This window comes from Periplaneta americana, chromosome 11, assembly GCF_040183065.1.
Source record: "Periplaneta americana isolate PAMFEO1 chromosome 11, P.americana_PAMFEO1_priV1, whole genome shotgun sequence".
NCBI classification, from domain to species: domain Eukaryota; kingdom Metazoa; phylum Arthropoda; class Insecta; order Blattodea; family Blattidae; genus Periplaneta; species Periplaneta americana.
The window spans coordinates 162,237,539-162,261,635 of record NC_091127.1 but is presented as its reverse complement, the minus strand read 5'-3'; the positions used below and the strand labels follow the sequence as shown (position 1 = coordinate 162,261,635).

Genomic DNA, 24,097 nt, shown 5'->3' with positions numbered 1-24,097 from the left:
TAACTGAACCAGGAATGCATCAGGTGGGTGCAATATCAAGTGGTGAAAAGGGCGTTAATACAACAAGTGTGTGTTGTACAAGCGCATCAGATATTTTGTGCCACCTATGAAAATTTTTAAACGTCAAACAGTGCATCCTACATTATCAGCTGGTGCTCCTCCAGGATCGTTATTTGTTTGCTCTGAGTCAGGTTACATCAACAGTGAACTATTTGTCGAATAGCTCAAACATTTTATTTGCCACTCAAACCTGCCATAGAAAAAAGTGCTGCTTCTGTATGTCCACCTATACGAACCATTCCAAAAATTTAGAAGCTAGATTATCTCGGGAAAATGATGTGCTCCTATTTCAGCTTCCTCGTCATAATACTCAGAGGCCCAGCCTTTAGATGTTTCTATGTTCAAACCATTTCAGACAGCTAAATCATGAAGCGGTTCTTAGGTGGCTTCGAGATAATCGTGGAGAAAAGGTGACGCAGTTTACAGTTTGAACTGCCTGGTGAAGCACATGGCAAATGTGTAACAATAGAAAACGCATTCAGAAAGTTTAAATGTTAGGTAATTTATGCTCTATTTTTTCATTTTCATTTGAAGATGCATTACTCTCTTTCATTAATTTCAATAAACTTGTAATTTGCATTTATTACATTATTCATATTAAATAGTGTTCAATATGTTCAATATTAAAAGGTTTCCTTCATCCTGTTCCCTGCAGATAAAGAGGTGCGATTTAAAAAACCGCAGGTGCTATTTAGGAAAGTAGTTGCCTAAATGGCACCACAGACAAGTGTTTCGAAAATGTCATTCTACTTCAAAAATATTAAATCAAATTCAAGGATTCTTTTTTACATGAACGTTAAATGTTCTGGGAATGTATTTCTGTAAAGGAATGCAGAAAATAAAAATTGTATTGTTCAATAAAAATTATAAATGCTAAAGTGGTGCGATATACGCAACAATACCCTAAGTTGTAGAGTGTCGGTAGATATGCTGAGAAAGGAATTACCAATACCTAAAATACTTACCATTACAAATGTAAAGAAAAGTAATGGTAACGCTGGAAGGGTTCAAGGAGTACGAACAGATAACATGAACTGGGAAGAATACAATTACGCATTCATTAACTATAAAAAAGCACTCACGAAGAGTGGTGGGATCCTTCTCATCATCTTCTTGGCATCGACGTTCCTGAGGCAGGAAATCAATTCAGAACTGGGTTGAGTGGGGCAGCCCATCTCAGCTGCTAGTTTTTCTCCCTTTTCCTTCACTGAGCCCTCAGGAAGAAATGCCCATATGCAGAAGGCAGTGCCACTCTGAGATATACCGCGATGAAACAAACCTGAGTTCATGAAGGAAATTAAGACATTTTACTGGAATTTTAAATCAATACTGGAATATATCTCCCAAAACAAATGGATTCAAAATACTGGGTGTTCATTTCAAAGTGTGTCATAACGTCACTGTTGTGAGTCAGCGATTTGAAGCGAGTTTCAGCTTTTATGCCAGAGAAGTTGCCTATTAATCAAGGCGTTCTTCAATCTGAACTTGAGAACGTGTACGGTATAACTTGAACGTCGTAGCAACAGATGGCGGTCTGTACGGTCTGTGTGCTACCATAACCTCTTTCGAACTGTGTTTTGCGCGGGCAAGTCGTACGCAGGGTATTTGTTATCATCGGTTGCGTACGGTAACATTCCACAACACAAATCAAATGCTCCGTGTCCATATTGACAGTCGAAGTTAATGTCAACAAAAATACGTATCGTCTTAACAATGTCCCCATATCCTGACAGTAAGAAAAAACTCACCTCAGTACATGTTTCCAAACAGTTCACATTCCTGCCACTACAGGCGTTAGCGTACGTAGTACTCTTCAGAATGAACGCCGTGCTTGTTAGGCAACTTCTCTGGCACATAGGTAATACTCTTCTGCGGAAGTGTAGGAAGATTGAATTCTCTAGGCTCATCGACTAGCCACATGACGGTATACAGCGAGCCATGACACACTTTGAACTGAACACCCAGTATTAACCGAATGCACAGGACATAAATCCTTTAGGCAATCTTCAATTATAATCTAACAGAGAGAATACAGGGTGTAAACTATATAAACTGCCAAAATTATATGAAGAGTAGAAATCTATCTACTGAAGAAAATGCCTAATGAAATTTAATTATTTCTTATAATTTTATTTTTAATTGTAAAATGTCACGTTCTTTAAAACTGACAGTAGTCTAATTTTATTTGTCTACATCTCGACTGAACGTGAATGCAGTGATGAAGCGTTTCCCTCATAACTCATAAACTTGTTAACTTCTTCATTTTCTCTCTCTTTTATTTTATTGCTGAAACTCACGTTTACAATATCATGCTCTTTCAACTACGAGTACATTCCTTAATAAATAATATTTTTTTTTATTTTGTGTTAGAAGACCATTATAAAATGAATTTATTTTTTATCAGACAATTTATCAAAGGTAGCGAAGTGATCTTGCATCATATTTTAGATGGGACATGCATAAATACACACAAGAAATTTCATCATAGAATGAAGGATAGTTTTTTAGTTATGTGGGAAACGCTTCATCACTGCACAGTGAACTGTATTTTGAAAAAAAAAAAGTAAATTTTTTTTTTAATGGTAAAAATATATATATATTTTTTTCATATAGCAGAAGAATAGTGTTTTACATATGCTAATTTTCGTTATTGTCGAAGATACAGTAATGAAGGAAAAAAATGTTGAATATTTCCAAAATTTTACTGCTGTAAGCTGTACCTAACCCCTTAAGCATAAAATGAATGACAAAACACAACACGTGTTAAATACCATATTCTTTGTAATGAAACTATAATTAGATGCAAGCCTATTCGCAGAATTATACAGTCCTGTACAGAAATCATTCCTGAGGAACGTTTCTAGTAATAAAGTTCAGGTGGACGCAGGAATGATATTGAAGTTTTATGCAGCTATTTCCAATTTTTAGAAGAACATCACTATGAATCACACTTTTTCTGCGTACCAATACGTAGCTTTACCAAACAGTCAATATATAAGTGTAATGAAATGGGTGGGGGACTTCATGCTAATTGGTTTCCGTACCAGTGAAAGTCTAGATTGCAGATGCTTCACTCAATGCATACGAAGTACATAGAAGTAATACCTTGTTTTAAATTTCAACAAAAACCACCAGATATTAGCATACCATTCATGCAGCATTTCTTATTGTTTTATTGACTGTCAAATACTACGAAAGTATTTTTTTCTATTCTAGTGTCAAGGGCGCCCACAGGGGTAATCAGTGGTAGAAATTGCTACCACTGAGATTTTTATTTTTACACGTTTTTTTTTATTTTTCTCTACGTGCACGATACATATTTTCTAAAACCCTCGGTATACAAGTCAACAAAAGCGAGTGCTTTAAACTATGAATGAGTGCGTAAGGTAATTTAGATTTCAGAACTGGCTATTTTTCATGTTCAATTTTCTCACTTCTCGTCCATCCATTTCCTCTAATTTTCTAACCATCTTGCTACCACTGAGATTGGATACTGCGGATGCCCTTGTCTAATGTAGGCCTACACAGAATTAGGCTACTGCTAAATTTCAAGCAAACATCCATCATTATCCATTCTAAGCATGTATTAGTGATTGAGAAAGAATATATTTGTTAACGTTTGCTCGATTTCTATATTTGACAAAATTACAACTTATTTTCATCAAGTCTAAGTAATTTGTAATTTTTTTTAGGTGGAACATATAAATATATATTTTTCAATCAACATGTTCCTAGTCACTCACTCACACTCACTTACTGGCTTTTAAGGAACCCGGAGGTTCATTGCCGCTCTCACATAAGCCCACCATTGGTCCCTATCCTGAGCAAGATTAATCCATTCTCTATCATCATATCCCACCTCCCTCAAATCCATTTTAATATTATCCTCCCATCTACGTCTCGGCCTCCCTGAAGGTCTTTTTCCCTCCGGCCTCCCAACTAACACTCTATATGCATTTCTGGATTCGCCCATACGTGCTACATGCCCTGCCCATCTCAAACGTCAGGTTTTAATGTTCCTAATTATGTCAGGTGAAGAATACAATGCGTGCAGTTCTGTGTTGTGTAACTTTCTCCATTCTCCTGTAACTTCATCCCTCTTAGCCACAAATATTTTTCTAAGCAACAAACACCCTTAATCTCTGTTCCTCTCTCAAAGTGAGAGTCCAAGTTTCACAACCATACAGAACAACCGGTAATATAACTGTTTTATAAATTCTAACTTTCAGATTTTTCGACAGCAGACTAGATGATAAAAGCTTCTCAACCGAATAATAACAGGCATTTCCCATATTTATTCTGTGTTTAATTTCCTCCCGAGTATTATTTATATTTGTTACTGTTGCTCCCAGATATTTGAACTTCTCCAAGTGCTATAGCCTACCTTTGTAATTTTTCAGATAAAACCTATGTTTAAATTCAATGGAATACGTTCCTAGTACAGAAATAATGTCAAGTTCTCAATACATTAATACACATCTTAGAGAATCAGTTGGTTTAAGGCAGCGTTTCTCAAACTTTTTTGAAGTGGGGACCACTTTTTAAAGTCAGAACAGTTCCACGGACCACCTTACTCTTGTTCCTTTCGAAAGCAAATTTATCATTTTCGTAGCATATTTTAATACCAGGCCTATATTTTAAAATTGAATTAAGGTTCGGTACTTTGGTCCTCTGTTATAAATTCGTGTGGTCCCTGGCTGGGTTACAGGCGCGGCGCCAGATGTGCAGGGAAAAGATGTCGAGAAACACCACGTATATAGTGCATTAAATCCCTCTTTTGTTGCTGAGAGTAGAGTGGGAAGTCGATAGACGGGTAGGGTAATAAATTTCATAAAATGTCAGTACTGGGAGACAAAGAGCGTATTCTGAATCTCACCGGTGAGCAATCCGATGGCATCACGGTGTTCCGAATTCCACCGATGACGTCATTGATGCTCCACCGGTGTCGCACCGGTGCCATCAACTTGCAGAGGTGGTGGCAGTCTCCATCAGCCGTCATCAGTGAATCTGATTGGTTCTTGTATAGAGCGGGAATTAGCAGACGAATGACATCGTGCACTGTTGTGTCATGGCGGTGTGTTCTGCTGTATTGTTTGTAATGAGCACAACGTAAAAACAATATGTTAATGACTTATGAGCGAACATGTCAACGGACCAGTTATTACTACCGGTTCAAGAAATAAATTGTTTATGATCTCTTTTATTTGAACAAGATGGCAGTACGGAAATTTCGTAAAATTTTGCTAGCGTAGCACAGATAACCACTTACACAGTTGCCATGACAGCATCGATTCTTCCAGCAGTTTTGTTCCTTATTTTCGTTGCAACGTGACGTCATTGATGCCACCAGACCGGTGAGATTCGGAATACGTTGAAAGTGAAATTCGACAGACATGTGTTATTTCCAAACTCTGAGATTTTAAGCTATAATGTGATACGCAATTCGTTCGAATTTTATTTTTTCTTCTGTCTTTTTTGAAGGACCACAACGACAAACCTCGAGGACCACAGGTGGTCCGCGGACAATAGTTTGAGAAACGCTGGTTTAAGGTATTCAAATGTAAATTGATCATGGCAATTCCGATGTGCGGACTGACCTTGTGTAACTACAATAAAAGATACCAGTGTAGCTCAATCGGCTAAGACGCTTGCCTGCCCGTCCGGAGTTCGTTCGGGCATGAGTTCGATTCCCACTTCTGCTGATTATCTAGTTGGAATTTTCCGAGGTTTTCTTCAACCATAAGACGATGTCAGGTATTCTACGGAAAATCATCGGCCTCATCTCGCTATCACCAATCCTTCGACGCTAAATAATCCTGTGGTTGATATAGTGTCGTTAAGAACCAAATAAAAAGGTATTATAAATCTAGAACGCTCACCTCTGCTTGCTTCCGACAGCATGTGGTAGTGCACATTAGCGCCGCCCGCACTTTCACCAAATATCGTCACGCTGTCAGGATTCCCGCCAAAAGCTGCAATATTGTCTCTCACCCATCGCAGTGCTGCCAACTGATCTTTGAGGCCATTGTTACCAGGACACACTTCATCTCCAGTGCTCAGAAATCCTGCGCACACACATGTAGGAAATAATCAAACTTAATAATTATGGCTAATCATAATTACTAGTAGGTTATCAAACATCAATATTTAACTAACAAGATCATTTACTCAAATATAACTAATTTCTTTAAATTATTGCTTTTCCGTGTTCATCATAACTACAGGGACATCACTTTATTTTTACTTGCATTTTTATTCTACATGCGTTTCTGAATGTACTTGACTCGCACCCCTTTCACTAATGTCCTGCTCTCGTCAGCCACACAAACTTAAGGCCGCTGTTACATTCGAAGTCTACTAGCAATCAAGTATACAGTCCAGAGTATAGTGTGTTTCAGAAATATGGTTGCGTTTTCTGTGGAAGAAGGAGCCTATATTACAGAAGCTTAATTCCAGGGGCAGGTATTTATGGAGATTAACTTTATCATTTGTGTTTTTTAATACTGGTGTCGGCGGAGATTGCTGGAGATTGATTTGTACTCTTGGCGGGTATTAATGGAAATTTTAAAAAATACAGTTATTTTGAAATTGGAGTATTAACTCAGTATGAATATTACTTTCCAAATAATTAATATTAAAGGTTCGTTGGATTCTGGTAAAGGTGCGGTATGGCCAATAGACAATATTTGTTGGATTGAGACTGTATTTAACACACATGCATTAAACACGAAAAAAAAAACTTGCAGCCCTCAAATTAACACTTTCAAATTATTAGTGAAATGTTGAATTCTCAGCCTTTTGAGTTCACTAATGTAATCAGAACACCTGGAATACAATGCAATGTAGCCTACTTGGATATTATAACAAATTCAAAAGAAAAAATAGTCTGAAAAACGAACTCAGAATATGAAATTGGCTATAAAACGACACAATAATAATACTAATTCGCGAATGTGTTCATATTTCGCTATTAGAACTTTATTTCGCGATTTGTCGTGATTGTTTCATCCGTATATTATTAATCAGAATCACTTAATTCGTAAAAATTGGTAAAAATTTATCGTATATCTACTATATCGTGATTTTCGCGATCTTTATAAATACCCGTCCCTGCTTATTTCGCACAGTTACGGTGTGTAGCATGACTGAATAATTTTATCTGTGTGGATTGAGCAGAAGTGAAGATTAGAGTTACCGAAAGTACGGTAATATGCTGAATAAAGTAGCCATTATATAATGAATACAACCATCTAAAGAGTTGAGTTTGTGAAAAAAAACTGTTACTACCCTACTGTATTTTGATAAAATACCGTAAAAGTAATTATCAAACTGAAAATCGTAATATCGCATTTCCCTGTAACATAAGTGGATACACTACTTTTCTCTCCTCCTATAGCTAGTAAAATGATTTGTTTACATATTGCACTAGTAACACCAAACTCCTGTAATGGAAGGGGGTAACAGTGTTTTCGAGTATAGCCAGGTTAATGTTAAAAATGTTGGTAAAAATAAAGTGATGTTCCTGTATAATCTGTCTAATGACTGAAGAAACACAAGCTTTTTTTCTTGCTGTCAAGTGTTGGATGCTCAGACGCGAAAAATTTTGGTAATATGTTGACGAGATATTCGCTTTGATTTTGTGTTTAAATATTACATTTATCTATCATGAGAAGGAATTAAACTATAGCCTCTTATAAACCACATTACAGATCTTTAAACATTTTAGCTCGCTCAACAATTTTGTTCCTCATTCTAGTCAGTTGCCATAAGATAGACTAATAGTTTGCAGGACGATTTCTAACTGATACTTCGGCTTTCTATATCAGATTAATTATTGCAATAACTCCAGAAATTGAGTCGTCTAGTATCGAAGCCAGCTATCAGCTACATCCATTATATGAAATTTTACAGGAGAAACAGAAAATTAATTTTAACAACGGCTTTTCTATAAATGGTTTTGTTACTTTGGCACCATAAATTAGATATAGACAAACATATACTGGAAATTTGAAATTGTTACCTTTGTGGTTTTTGGCGAGAAACATATTTTTTATTTGGATGTAGTTGGCTTTCAACCGACCTTTGTGGATTTAGCTTTTTTGGCAATAATAGAATGTAATTATGCACAAAATGTCAACTATTATCCTTTACTAACTGCTTAATTATTTCAACACAAACATATTCAATACAAGTAAGTAAAGTAAAAAATAAAGTTACTTCTTTAAAACTCACACAAAAATGAAATTGAATTATTCACAATATTTTTCATAGCCTTCGAATTAATCAATTAATTGGTTAATTAATTTATTAAGTACCAGAATGAAAGGCCACGATAATGATTGGTTACAGTTGAAAATAGCGGAGAGTTCAAGTGGACAACAATGCAGGCTGCAGCAAATTAATAGCATTGGATATAAAATGCGCGCGAAATCTGTATACGTGAATGTACCTCTGGGAACTTCAACCTTCAATTTAAACGGAATGATACCCATTTTGCAACTTACTCTTCACATATCTATAGAAAAACTGCAAAGATTGCAAATACAGCATTAACTCAATTTGAAAAAAGATTCGATGTAGCTAACGTTGAAACTAGATGACTCAATTGAAGACCTAACATTCTAAAGGTGCTGAGTTCCAAAACAACTTTCTGAGGTACTGATTAAAATACACCGCATTTTGAGATACCTACAACACCGTCTTCTGGGGCACAAATGAGTCACTTACAGTTGAGCTACGACAAAGACAGTTTAGTATGATATTCTCATATGAATATTCCTCCCTTAGATTGAATAAAATGAAATTTGAAAAATTGGCACTTAGCACTTTTAGAAAGTTAGGTTTTCAATTCATTATTATCTCAATAGCATCAGTTCTAAATGTTATTATTAGTTTTGTTTACTTATGTATTTACATATTGTTTATTTACTTATTTACTTATTTATTTATTTATTTATTTATTTATTTATTTATTTATTCATTTATTCATTCATTCATTTATTCATTTATTCATTTATTCATTTATTTATTTATTTATTTATTTATTTATTTATTTATTTATTTGAATGTACTTCACTCCCACCCCTTCAACCGTCTTCCACACAGATCCAAGACAGCATATACACTCATAGTAGCCACAGTACGTTCCAAAAATATGTTCGCATTTTCCAGTGACGAAAGAGCTTTCAATATTGAATCATTTTCGCACAGGTACTGTCGTCCATTTGCCTACGTCGTATCCCGGTTTCCCCCACCTGCTTTTATTCGCCAGCTAGTGGCTGGGCCGTCTTAGCTCTTTTCTGAGAACATTAATTTCTGTTAGGAATTGGACGTCTACGTAATATTACACAACTGTTTAAAATAAATTAAACAAAAGGGCCTCGTTAAGTAATTAACTGTCACGTGATTTCCCTCCTTTCTACGACCCTACGACATAACCACTTGGACGGACAGTAGATAGTATGTCTGAGTAATTTTATCTTTTCTGGCAGAAGTGAAGATTGAATTTACAGTACGTAAGGTACTCTTTTATAGAGTCGGTACAGAATTATTTCAACATGAGTTACTGGTACGAAGAACGAACTGGTGATTGGGATTAGGTACAATAGTCTATAGTGCGATAATATGCACATTAGAACTGAAGCCTGTATCGAAATGTGTTTAAATATCCATATTGTGATTATTTTTCAATTTAACTTCATTCTCTATATTGTATGCTAATGTGTTGTAGACAGTATAATATACACTGCATAATGAATACGTCCACATGGACAGCTCAATTCGTGAGTAAAAGCATTCATTGTTAATACTGTACTGTATTTTGATTAAACAAAAACCTAATGAAAATGATTAAACTCAAAAGCGCAATATTTCCTAGTTTACGTAAATGGATGAACTACTTTTCTTCCCTCCTATACCTAGTAAAGTGATTTGTTTATATATTACGTCAGTATCATCGAACTCCAGTCGTGGAAGGGGATAGCAAACGGCGTTGATCCAGAAGTACAGGCAAGTTAATATTAAAAATGTTAGTAAAAATAAAATGATGTCCCTGTACATGTTATTGACGTTCTAACGTATATATGCCATCACTATTAGACATGTTATCTATAATAGAATTTTGCTAACATTGATATTATACACTGTAAAATGAAAATCACCAGCTCTATATAAGGAAAGTCTTGTTTACGTTGCATACTTCGGGCGAAATTAGGAATGGAAAAGGAGATAATCTTATGGCGTTTCTGACCAGGGATAAGATGTAATGCAATAGGTTCCCGTTGTTTTCTACCATGGTTACGCACATGGCGATGAATAATCTTTAAGCCAAGTTTTCTTTAAAGATAACAGAGTCTGTATTTACCTTTAAAGAAAATTCAAATAATTTATGACAATTACATTATTTCAAGGAATGGAAAAAATTCTAATGTTGTTTTGTTTCTAATGTAAACATCATTTATAACTTTTCCTTATGTCGTTGTCACATGAAATTTTTTAAACTCTTGGCTTATGTCTATATATGAACTTGAAGATCTGACATAATTTTAACGGAAAACTGGCAAGGTTCACATTACATGACATCAGGAATCTACTAAGACAGCACAGGATATTATACTGAAAAAGGCCTACATCAGGATTCGAACTCAGAACTTAATTATTCACGTAAGGCTAACACGTACACCATACTAATTAATGTATAAATTTAGTGTAGTTCGGGTGTCATGACTTATTTAAATATGAACATACCTAAAGGTCCAAGGCGATAATTTATTGTAACCAGCACTATTTCTTTGTCTAGAAGATACTGTGGGCCGTACAGATCAGTGCTGCCAGAACCTGCCATCCAAGCTCCACCGTGGATCCAGAACATCACTGGAAGTAATTCTGTTGCCCCTCCGGCCTCTGGTAACTAGAACACAATACAGTATCAACTGGGCTATCGCAAATAACATTGTGATTATGGTCAATTATCTTAAATACGTTATTACTTAAAACGTTTAATCATTCTCTTATATTGTCGCCAATCTAATAATTTTCATTAAGGTGATTTTATTCTGGATACTCGAGATTCTCTTTTACCCGTGGCGTATACACATTGAGGTACAGGCAATCTTCATCTCCCACCAGTTCAGGTGATGTGGGTGTCTCGGGAAATGGTCTTTGTATACAGTCCGGTCCTTCTTTAGTGGCCTTCAGAACGTCAGTCCACGGTTCAGGAGGCTGGGGAGGCTGTGAATGCATAAAGACATTTTACTCCATGAAATAAAAATTCAATATCATGAAGATAATCCCACGCGAACGTTTCTCAGCCAATGAACGAGCTCTTTGACGCTAGATTGACAATAAGAATCGAATTACACGGATAGTTAAAAGCCCAGCCTAGTACAGGGACATCATTTTATTTTTACTAACATTTCTAATATTAACATTTCTAATATGGATCAACGATTAAGAACCGGAAACACCGTTTGTACCCCCTTCACGACTGGGGTTCGATGATACTGGCGTAATATACAAACAAATCTCTTTACTGGGTATAGGAGGGAAGAAAAGTAGTTCATCCATTTACGTAAACTAGGAAATATCGCGATTTTGAGTTTGATAATTTTCATTAGGTTTTTGTTTAATCAAAATACAGTACATTATTAACAATAAGTCTTTTTACTCACGAACTGAGCTTTCCATGCGGACGTATTCATTATGCACTGCATATTATACTGTCTACAGCACATTAGCGTACACTATAAAGAATGAAGTTAAATTGAAAAATAATCATAATATGCATATTTAAACAAATTTTTGAAAATGGTGGCCGTTCATTTCGATACAGGCTTCAGTTCTAATGTGCATATTATTGCACTATAGACTATTGCACGCAATTCCAATTACCAGGTTCGTACTTCGTATCAGTAACTCATGTTGAAATAATTCTGTACCTACTCTATAAAAGAGACCTTATGTACTGTAAATTCAGTCTTCACTTTTGCTTGATCCGAAAAGATAAAATTACTCAGACATACTATCTTCTGTCCATCCAAGTGGTTACGTCGCAGCGTGGTAGAAAGGAAGGAAGTCATGTGACAGTTAATTACTTAACGAGGCCCTTTTATTTAAGTTATTTTAAACAATTGTATGGGTATAATATTACGTAGACGTCCAATTCCTAACAGAAATTAATGTTCTCAGAAAAGAGCTAAGACAGCCCAGCCACTAGCATTTACAGAGAGGCGAATAGAAGCAGGTGGGGGAAACCGGGATGCGACGTAGTCAAATGGAAAATGATGCAATATTGAAAGCTCTTTCGTCACTAGAAAACGCGAACATACTTTTGGAACGTACTGTTTACTATGACCGTAAGGCTACTATAACTGTATATGCGGTCTTCGATCTGTGTGGAGGACAGTAGAACTTCATTAGTAGAAGGGGTGGGAGTGAAGTACATTAAAAAACTCAGGTACAATAAAAATTGAAGTAAAAATAAAATTATGTTCTTGTATATACAGTCACGAAGCTCAATACGTAGTAAATATGCATCCATAGATAGTTGCTAACCACTAGGATCGCTATTATCGCCTCATCACAGACAATGCGAAATAGTACCGGCACAGTCTATTGTTCCTAGTACCCTCAACAACTCAAGCTTCGTGACTATATATACTAGACTCTTGGTTAAAAGTATGGTGCTCAGAATATTAATAAGTGATAGTTTTCCTCCTACGTTCATTTGTTTCATTTGTACCGTCTCTGTTTCGATGTAACAGCAATCAAGCAATTACGTGAGACTTGAGTCTCAACATGCAACAATAATTAATTACAATAATTACACCTTTCTTCGTGAATCAGCCTGTATTAATCTAGTGAATATTGTAAGTTTCGAAATCTACAACTCGTTTTATAGTATAATTTACAGATAGATACGTTAAACATTTTTATAATCGCTAGAATATTTACTTGTAATTTAGGAGGAAGTTTTTTTTCTTCTTTAATAGGTTTTCGGTAATTCAGGAAACATAAACATCTAACTGGTATAATTATAATTTTTTAAAACGTAAAATTACACTTTCCTCTTTGAATTGCAAGTAACTGAAAATTGGCTCTAATGAACATTTAATTATTATTTTATTTTAATTTCAATTCCTTATAGGAATGTAGTCGTAATTAAAATAACAATAGGGCGCTTCGCGAAAAATTTATTTATTATTATTATTATTATTATTATTATTATTAGGCCTATTATTACTATTATTATTAGGCTTATTATTATTATTATTATTATTATTATTATTATTATTATTATTACTATTATTATTATTATTATTATTATTAGGCCTATTATTACTATTATTATTAGGCCTATTATTATTATTATTATTATTATTATTATTATTATTATTGTCATTCTATATTATTCTGTCGTAATATATTTTTCTATTAAGTGTGTACAACAGCGGTGACCAAAGCGGGTGTCGTGATCACATCGTGTAATCACAGACATTCAAACAGGTACGAGGAATTTCCTGTACATTTCTGTGTTTTTCATTCACGTACTGAAGGCAAGTAGTGGCGGTATCATGTCGTTCTACAAACTCTGTCTCTACAAGCAGTAAGAGGTGGTTTCGTAAAGAATGAGAAGGAGAAATTTTTTGTTGTTCTGTCGGACAAAATGTAATATGTTTACTTAGCTCAACGGTTCAATTAGGAGTATATAGAAACATTAATTGCCACGCTGAATAATGTATTATTATTATTATTATTATTATTATTATTGTTATTATTATTGTTATTATTATTATTATTGTTATTATTATTATTATTATTGTTATTATTATTATTATTATTATTATTATTATTATTATTATTATTATTACTGACCACTAAGTATGTGTTACTATACGTGCATTTTCTACAGTATAATTCTTCTGTACGTGCATGAATATTGATATTTTTACATCTTCTCCCTGTTAGGTTTTATCTCAATTTTAATCTTCTTAATCTTTAGATGAGAGTAACTATTTACTGTTATTCACTTAATAATAATATTGTAGAAAAACTCATTCAGTATTATGTACCAACGAACTGTTAATCGCCAGGAACTGGCATGTCTTAAATCATAGCCAGGAAGAAAAAGATGTCATAAATAAATGTAAGGAAGTCGGCTACCTAATGGGATTTGAAATATCTCGTGCTCTAAAGCCTTTTAATACAACAGAATTTCTCAAAAGAGTAATGATTAAAATAGCTGAACTAACTTGTCCATAAGAGTTTTTAATTTTGAAAAACTACGATTTTTTCGATCAAGTATCGAGAGAAGAATTTACAAAATTCGTGATTATATTCAAGAAGAAGGTTAAAAAAAAAGAAGCAAAAAAATCGTATATTATTCACTGGTTCTTGATGACAGCAGTGACATTACTGATACAGCAAAGCTTGAGATTTTTATCCGCGGGATTGATCAAGATGTTAGTACAGGAACCACCACTGGTTGTAGTTTTCATGCCAACTACCTTTCCTCCGTCTCCTTACTTCATAGGCTGTCTGTCGCTTGTAATCACTGCAGCTCGAGTTTTGGTCACCGCTGCTGTACTGTATGGGCTATTCCATCTCAAATCGACCGAAATAAAGAGAAAATTGACCTTGCAATTTTTAAATACAATGAAACTTTTTCTGTCCGTTGACAACTGTGATACAATGCTTTGTGCAAAGTTTGAGGCATCAGAACTTCATAGTGTTTAAATTTAAAATATTTAAATTTATCGTATTTTCATACAATTAGCAACTTTAAACTGTTGTGGCTACGAAACCCTTTCACCCAATGATCAAAATCATGGTTTATTTTGATGCTGAGAAATTAAAGTTTATATTGACATGTAAACAGTTTTTCTTACTTTTTATGGAAATGGAGAAATTTAGACTTTTCTTCATTAAGACGCCTTTGACCACAAAAAAATATTTTTAAAATATATGGTTAGATTCCGCATTGAAAGTACAAATAAACACATATTTTTTACTGGTGCACCATTGATAAGAAACTATTGAAAATATCAAATAAAGAAAATAAATAGTACGCGAGTGAACTAACCAGCTGACTGTGAGACGGGAGCTAGCCGAGGCAAGCAAGGCCAGGAGAGACAAACACGTGATGTTTCGTCTAGTAGCGCATAGCTGGGCTAGCTTTATCACAAGTTTTCATAAACACAGGAGTAAAATGACGCCCAACGCTCGATTATCTTCAGCTCTCGGCCAGTGCGTGCGGTACTGCGCCGTTCAAGTCTAGGCGTGTGAAAATAATTTATTTAATACCCTCGAAACTTATTGCCGAGCCACTAAGCAAACAATGCCGAATCCCTCTTAATAATGCAAGGTTTTTATTTTCAATATTTTTTACATTTGTACAAATGGGCAAAACGCCTAAAAGTAAGTAAAATCAGATTATCTGTCTCTCTGTATACAATAAAAATAAGGATTACTTCTTAACATAACCTATCAAACGTCAGCTTCAAAATGAGATCCCGTTCAATGTTCTGCAGTAAATGGTTCCAGAGTTCTGAGCGCTGAAAGAGGCTTGTTTTTATAAAATACGCTAAATTTGTCGCTCAATAGTACGAAAACCGTTTGACTTTCGATAGTATACTTTTGAAAATGCACTTTCCTCAGCACCTTGTATAAATGGGAAAAAATTAGAGCATTAAAAAATTCGAGGTTTTTTACTGATCGATTTCATATGGAATAGCCCGTACACTGTCGCGACGATGGTGTAGGGAATTGGGGCCCAACAGCAGTCCGTTCGCAGCGCCACTAAAAGCGGCCACGTCTGGAGGACATTTAAATGAACGTACTGCTGCTCTGTGTAAAGATAACATACATTTCATTGCTCAAGTATACTGTAACCAGTGGCGGCTCGTGAATTTGTGGATTGGGAGAGCTGCAGTAGATTTTGGTACATACAAATTTCACTTCTTTATACCATTACTAATAAGTAGACTTCGTTGAATTGCCACACGCAGCATGCTATCAGGTTGCCGATGTACGGTAGTATAGAGGAGGTGGGCGGCCGCCCGGTCTCGTAGTATAAGCAGTTCATGTTAAGAGTTGTGACCGGTCCAAATAATAGAGCAGCTACAGCTAATGTATACCTAAGTAAGCACTTGTTTTTGCATTACTGTGGTTGGAATAGTCAAAGCTTAACATATTTTGTTCAGTGCAGACAAGAATTCAATCAAACATACTTCAATGAGAGTGTTGCTGTTCCAAATAATTGCCCTTGGAATACCCTTACCCCCGCAGCCAGTCTTGACCCTCTGGAAAACGTGGTTGGATGCTGTTAATTATTATGCAGAATATTACGGCAAAATAATGGAGGTAATTGATGCATTGGATAGCACAGACAGTTCCGCTGTTGCAGCTGTAAAATCATTGCCTTCTGAACAGCTATTGGAAGATATTCTGTTCATTGATTCTAATTTTAAAATCGTGTCCAAAAGCATCATCCTGTTAGAATCGCCTAAACTACAACTCTCAGAAGCCCTTAATATAGTGGATAAAGTATCACAAACCGTTATCCAAAACAACAATTCACTAATTTCAGAAAAAATGAAATGTAAGTTGAGAAACATTATTGCTAAAAATTGTGCCTATTCACAAGTTCGTATTATAAATTATGTACTATCAGGTCACGACAAGACATCTGAAGTAGTGACTTTCCGTTCTTCAAATATGTACGTATTACATCGTGTGATGTTGAACGTACATTTTTCCTAAAATAAAAACTGTTTAAGTGACCGTTGGAGGTGGTTACTTTGAAGTCGCTGAAAATGTACGTAACTCTTCACTGCAATGCACATATTCAAGGATGATGTGAGTATATTACATTAAATTTTAAGAATTAATATATCTCACTATAAAATAATTGTGTATTTACATGTTTAGACATTTCCTACTTCAATGATCATTCATTACATTTCTTGAATGCATGATACAGATTTTATTGTAACCGCAGTATACTGTTCAGTGTTTACATCAGAGGCATACTCCATCCGTTGCACATCCCCTTCTCATACAGTCTATACCGCGTGCGATTCTTGTGGCAATTCCACGAAGTCTACGAATAAGTATAGGACAAAAATAAATGCACTACATATCGAAAAACCAAAACTTCCTGACTTTAATTGGAAGATGTCTGTGGGACCATATGCTAATCTCTAAGAAAAACTAATACCATCGATTTCAGTCTGAATTTCAGATCGGCAGACACTCAACTTACAATCTACCAGTTCATTCTAAATTGTCTTAGAATAACCTTAAACAGTGACATGTTCCAAATGATTTTTGAGAGGCTCGTTTAGATTACTCTCGAACTGTAGCAACCCACGAAACACACCAGGGTTCTTCGAATCGTTTTATATTCATGTCCCCTAAGGCGAAGTTCATATTGGCCACAAAATTTGATACAATCAATATTTTTTAAAATAATTTCACGTTTTTTTCTCACTTCTTGATTATGTTTGAGAATGTTTGTTCTGTTCGTTTCACTTAATTGCACAGCAGTGTTAGTTTTGCCTAACATAACCAATGAAACAACATTTTTCAGGTGAGAGTGCGAAGATTCGTGCATTTTGCTTTTTAGGGGCAAATGTCCTAAATGTGTCACACCACTCCTAGTCATGCAGCATCACCACCGAAGAGGAGGCAAGGAAAACAAAATACAGATTTTTTTGTTCACATCTACGTAACCACAAATGCTTGTTATACTCCCTTACATATATGCACTATTTCGGCTGGATGAAGCTTAAGTAAGATTTAAGTCGGGTAACGGACGACCCTTTAATTTCACTTCATTACATCAATATTCTCCGCAAGGGAAAGTTGAAAAAAATAAAATTAATATTCTGTAATTCACACACACTCATGCTTGCAAATTTGTACTGGTTAAGTTATGGTATTAAGACGTCACACCAAAGCAACACTCAGATATACTGATGGTCAACAATTTTTTAAAACTGGAAAAGAAGTCTCTTTCGTATTTTACGTGCTATATCAAAAGGATTTTACTCTTGCAATCATTTTGAGTTAAGGCAAATATTAGGTTCTGCTGGAGGCTGGATAAATACGTAATAATAAGGCAAAAGAGAATATTAATTTCGTTATATTAACTCGATAAGATCTACAACAATATGTATGTGAAAAGAAAATAAAAATTTTGTCATTAAGTTTCAAGGGAATAGAGAATCCATTTGACGCAGCATTACAATAGCGGTGTGGGAGGAGAGGAAAGATCCTTGTGGCCTGGCTCTGCAAGCCATGTAGCGAGATATGGGTTTTAAACAGCGGCAGTTTCCCTCTGCTTCCCTTAACCTCTCTACCCCTGACCTAGCAAGACACACTCTCTATGAGCTGACCACCCTGCAGATACCAGGACGACTTTGAATGCAGTGTCAATTCCAATACAGTCGACGCGCAAAAAGATTATGCATAAGATAATAGTACATATTCCCGGCCAGATGAAATATAAAGCAATTTATCAATAAAAGCTGTAGCAATTCTTCTAAAAATTAAAATAAATATTATTTTTATTTCCCTGTCAAAGCAGGGAGTGCTGTAGCTCCGCACCTCTTATGCATGAGCCGCTCCTAAATGTAACTGTTTCCATAAATTACTATTTGAAAAGAATGATTCTATAATGTCGGCTACTTCTTATCCTAACAAAATTTGATACATATACCTGAAATCTTAGCTCTCCTACTGGTGGTTTTGCATAAGGGATTCCTTGAAAGGAGAATATTTCACGACCTTTCCTCGACAGCAAGCGATGTCCTTGTAATCGTCCGTGTGGCAGATCTACATAGTCTGCCCAGACTGCCGTCAGAAGGCAAAAACAGATCAGCTGTAACGTCAGCATTGCCACAGAAAGACTGCTTTCCGCTGGGGATCGTTCCCTGCCGAGTTAACTGGTACAAATGTAAATAGTCGATGCGAAATGCAAACACTTCTCGGTCTTGTCTTCTCTTTTGATACCGGTACTTGTTTTTATCTTGTTTATTTAGAGTTTAATCTCAGATCTATTCTTCACTTTCTACATGGTTTGTTTGTATGTTTAATAACCTCGGGATTTAAGTTAAATAGCGTACTAAAAATAAAGGTTCCATTTAACGCTATGTTACACAACATATGAATCGCCTAGAATCAAACTGTAGGCCTACTTCTCCAAATTATGAAATATAGGATTAAGGTGTTTCAGTGCAGAATTTTGCAGGGAATGTGGTAAACTGCTCATTTTAAGTAAAACTGGAATTTATCTGCCTTAACTTTAGTAGTAAAATCACTGTACTAGTAGTTTTTTTTTTAGTAGGTTATTTTACGACGCTTTATCAACAGCTTTGGTTATTTAGCGTCTGAGTGATATGAAGGTGATAATGCCGGTGAAATGAGTCCGGGATCCAACACCGTAAGTTACCTAGCATTTGCTCATATTGGGTTGAGGGAAAACCCCGGAAAAAACCTCAACCAGGTAACTTGTCCCGACCGGGAATCGAACCCGGGCCACCTGGTTTCGCGGCTAGACGTGCTAACCGTTACTCCACAGGCGTGGACCTGTAGTAGTAGTAGTAGTAGTAGTAGTAGTAGTAGTAGTGGGTTTATTTTGCCTGGCAGAGTTAAGGCCATGAGGCCTTCTCTTCCACTCAACCAGGTTTCAATAATATACATGAAATACAAAATTAGATTACAAAACAATACAAAAAAATACCTTAGAAAGTACATAAAATATAGTAGAAAATTACAAGTAGTCTAGATCGGTTACATAATATATAAAATAAAGTAGAAAATTACACATAGGCTAATCAAAATCAGTTACATAACATAAGGGGAATATACACACACTCACACACATACACACACACACACAAACACACAATTTATGCTCGAGATAAATTCAACGATTAATTCATTTGAGATATATTATACAGTTAATATACTAATAGAAGAATACATGTGGGTTACAAGACATAAAATGTTGATTAGCAAAGTCGTACTAAATGGCATACAAATACAAATGATTAAGTAATATATCAAGATAATAAAAAAAAGGAAAGAAAGAAAAAAATAAGAAGGGAGAGGAGAAAAAAAAACAATTTGTTCATTTAAGACTATTTAGAAACTTCCGCAAGAGTCTAGTTCTGTTCATTAAAAACATTTCTAAGTAGAGTGTACTTAAAAGATTTTAGACTCCGACTGCTCCTGATTTCCTGTGACAAGGAATTCCAGGAACGAGCTGTGTGTATTGTGAAGGAAGCAGAGTAGAGAGATGTTTGATGGAATGGAATTGATAGAACAAGGTGTCCACACCTGTGGACTAACGGTCAGCGCGTCTGGCTGCGAAACCAGGTGGCCCGGGTTCGAATCCCGGTCGGGGCAAGTTACCTGGTTGAGGTTTTTCCGGGGTTTTCCCTCAACCCAATACGAGCAAATGCTGGGTAACTTTCGGTGCTGGACCCCGGACTCATTTCACCGGCATTATCACCTTCATATCATTCAGACGCTAAATAACCTAGATGTTGATACAGCGTCGTAAAATAACACAATAAAAAAATAGAACAAGGTTATGCTGTGAACGTGTATCACGGTTGTGGTGGGATACTCAAAGTTGTGCTGGGATGCTATGTGGAGTCTAACTACACTAGTTTTTAGTCTTTTCCGACAAATCAGATTTTTGGATCCTAGGCGGCTCATATAATCCCATATGAGAACTGCATTACAGAGATTTCCTCGGAGTCTTGAGTAGCCTATAGTAAAGCATGACGTGGCCAGTTTTACATGCTACGTCGGATATAGATTCTTCAATGTCAAACTCACTGCTGACAGTTACCGAGTCACTGATATCGTGGTAATAAATTGCGAATAAATACAGGAAACATATTTCCAACATTTTAAGTTTCGCATGTTCGAAAATGTTATGTTTTATTTAACGACGCTCGCAACTGCAGAGGTTATATCAGCGTCGCCGGATGTGCCGGAATTTTGTCCCGCAGGGGTTCTTTTACGTGCCAGTAAATCTACTGACATGAGCCTGTAGCATTTAAGCACACTTGAATGCCATCGACCTGGCCCGAGATCGAACCCGCAACCTTGGGCACAGAAGGCCAGCGCTATACCAACTCGCCAACCAGGTCGACCTGCATGTTCGAGCTGAAATACCATAAAAATATCCTTATCGGGATATTAGAATAGTATTGCAATAATAACTAGGCCGCTTATTAACGTGGTATATTTTCCTAATATAAAATATTTACCTCTTAACAAATAGCTGATAGCCAATAATAGGTTACCACAAGGATAACTATAATAATAATAACAATAATAATAATAATAATAATAATAATAATAATAATACTTACTTACTGGCTTTTAGGGGACGCGGAGGTTCATTGCCGCCCTCACATAAGCCCACCATCGGTCCCTATCCTGAGCAAGATGAATCCAGTCTCTACCATCATACCCCACCTCCCTCAAATCCATTTTAATATTATCTTCCCATCTACGTCTCGGCCTCCCTAAAGGTCTTTTCCCCTCTGGCCTCCCAACTAACACTCTATACGCATATCTGGATTCGCCCATACGTGCTACATTCCCTACCCATCTCAAACGTCTGGATTTTATGTTCCTAATTATGTCAGGTGAAGGATACAATGCGTGCAGCTCTGCGTTGTGTAACTTTCTCCATTCTCCTGTAACTTCATCCCTCTTAGCCCCAAATATTTTCCTAAGAACCTTGTTCTCAAAAATCCTTAATCTCTGTTCCTCTCTCAAAGTGAGAGTCCAAGTTTCACAGCCATAAAGAACAACCGGTAATATAACTGTTTTATAAATTCTAACTTTCAGATTTTTTTGACAGCAGACTAGATGACAAAAGCTTCTCAACCGAATAATAACACGCATTTCCCATATTTATTCTGCGTTTAATTTCCTCCCGAGTGTCATTTATGTTTGTTACTGTTGCTCCAAGATAGTTGAATTTTTCTACCTCTGCGAAGGATAAATCTCCAACTTTTATAGTTCCATTTCGTACAATATTCTGGTTACGAGACATAATCATATACTTAGTCTTTTCGGGATTTACTTCCAAACCTATCTCTTTACTTGCTTCAAGTAGAATTCCCGAGTTTTCCCTAATCGTTTGTGGATTTTCTCCTAACATATTCACGTCATCCGCATAGACAAGAAGCTGATGTAACCCGTTCAGTTCCAAACCCTCTGTGTTATCCTGAAATAATAATAATAATAATAATAATAATAATAATAATAATAATAATAATAATAATAATAATATACAGAGTGATTCACGAGGATTTATCATTTACCGCCACTTACGGAACTAATTGCCGAAGACATTCTGAGCAAAAAATGTCAAATAAATGTGTGTCCTAATCTCAATATTTTCGGAGTTACACTAATTTGAAGTTGTTAGTAAAATACTTTTTTTTTTTTTTTTTTTTTTTTTTTTAGTTTTAAGTGTAATTGAATATTACAGATAGAGAGTGAAATAACCAGAAATATCATTTTTTTAATTGGAAAGTGTTCTGAAGATAGACATGTATTGTTAATTGCTTCGTACAGATTTTGTTTTTCAATTTTTAGCTAAAAATTACATCATTCTTACGCACTTATAATAATTGTTACAAACCATACGACTTTAGGAACTTGATTCTTTACAGTTTAATTATGCATCCTAATGTACAGTCTTCAAGAATTTACAAGAGTGGCGTGATTTGTAACAATAGTTGTGAAAAATGCGTAAGAAAAATATAACTTGATAGATAAAAGTCGGAGGAAAAAATATGTACGAAGCAACTAAAGAATTCACAACACATTTTTAGCTTCAGAATACTAGCTAATTAATAATACAGTGCCTGTTATGCCTGTGTATTCAGCGTAATGCCCTATAATGTCGCTTCTATATACTACTACTACTGTCCTTTACTCAGGAGAAGACGAGCGGAAAGAATGTGACCTTCTTGACTATCGCTGTTGATTTTTATAAACATCGCTCAGATAAGCATCCCAGTAGCCAGGTTATTACTCGTGCAGAAAACATGAGTAACAATGCGTATGGAAATTAAAGCTAAGTTGAACAGAAGGAGACCTAATGTTTCCGCTTACGGCAGTACAAATATTGCACGTGCTGTCGTACGTTATCTGTTCACATCACTTCCTCCTCAGTCCGCTCTCGTCTTCTCCTGAGTCACCGATAGTAATTGAACCGTTGAGCAAAGCAACATATTACATTTTCTCCGACACAACACCGAATAAATTCCTCTTCCCATTCTGTCCGAAACCTTTTGTTCCTGCTAGAGACAGAATTTGTAGAGAACATGATACCGACACTGCTTACCTTCAGTACGTGAGCGAGACAGAGAGCAATGTACAGGAAACTCCCCTTACCAGTATGAATGTCTTCGATTACACGATGTAATCACGATACCAGTTTTGGTCACTGTTGCTGTACATGAATATGCTGGTCCACACCTGTGGAGTAACGGTCAGCGCGTCTGGCCGCGGAACCAGGTGGCCCGGGTTCGATTCCCGGTCGGGGCAAGTTAAGGCTGGTTGGTTCACAATAAACCAGGAACGAGAACCAGAATGAAAACGAGAAGCAGAGGGCGTGAATATGAAAATTTTTTATTCACAATAAACCGAGAACGTAGACGACTATGCATATCGATATCCATGTCAATAACGATATGTAAAGTCGATATTACGCATTCTGATGTTATTTGTGTATAACTGACCAATGGCTTCCTCTCATGAGTACAAGGCAGCCTACATAAACACAGATTAACCAACTTCGAAATTTCAACTGAAACATTTCATTAGGTACGGTGCTATAAATATGCCCATGCATCTTTAATATCACAACCTATTTTAAGTCTACCATAACGTAAAATAATTAGAGAAGAAACATTTGTAATAGAACAAAAATGAACACAACAGTAGTTATTGAATTGAAGCATGAATATGTAGTGTGTAATACAACCAAACCAGTAAT

The 24,097-nt window shown here is 35.8% G+C and overlaps 1 protein-coding gene across 1 annotated transcript in view; it reads right to left on the bottom strand.

The window, feature by feature from the left end:
• LOC138708568 (uncharacterized) overlaps window positions 1-24,097 on the bottom strand; it is a 92,207-nt gene that overhangs the window by 25,261 nt on the left and 42,849 nt on the right. Inside the window, exons 12-15 of the mRNA XM_069838684.1 lie at window positions 11,140-11,289; window positions 10,807-10,969; window positions 5,940-6,125; window positions 1,143-1,339 (exon numbers count right to left, since the gene is read on the bottom strand). Of these exons, the coding sequence (XP_069694785.1) occupies window positions 1,143-1,339; window positions 5,940-6,125; window positions 10,807-10,969; window positions 11,140-11,289 (696 nt within the window). The remainder of the gene's footprint in view (window positions 1-1,142; window positions 1,340-5,939; window positions 6,126-10,806; window positions 10,970-11,139; window positions 11,290-24,097) is intronic.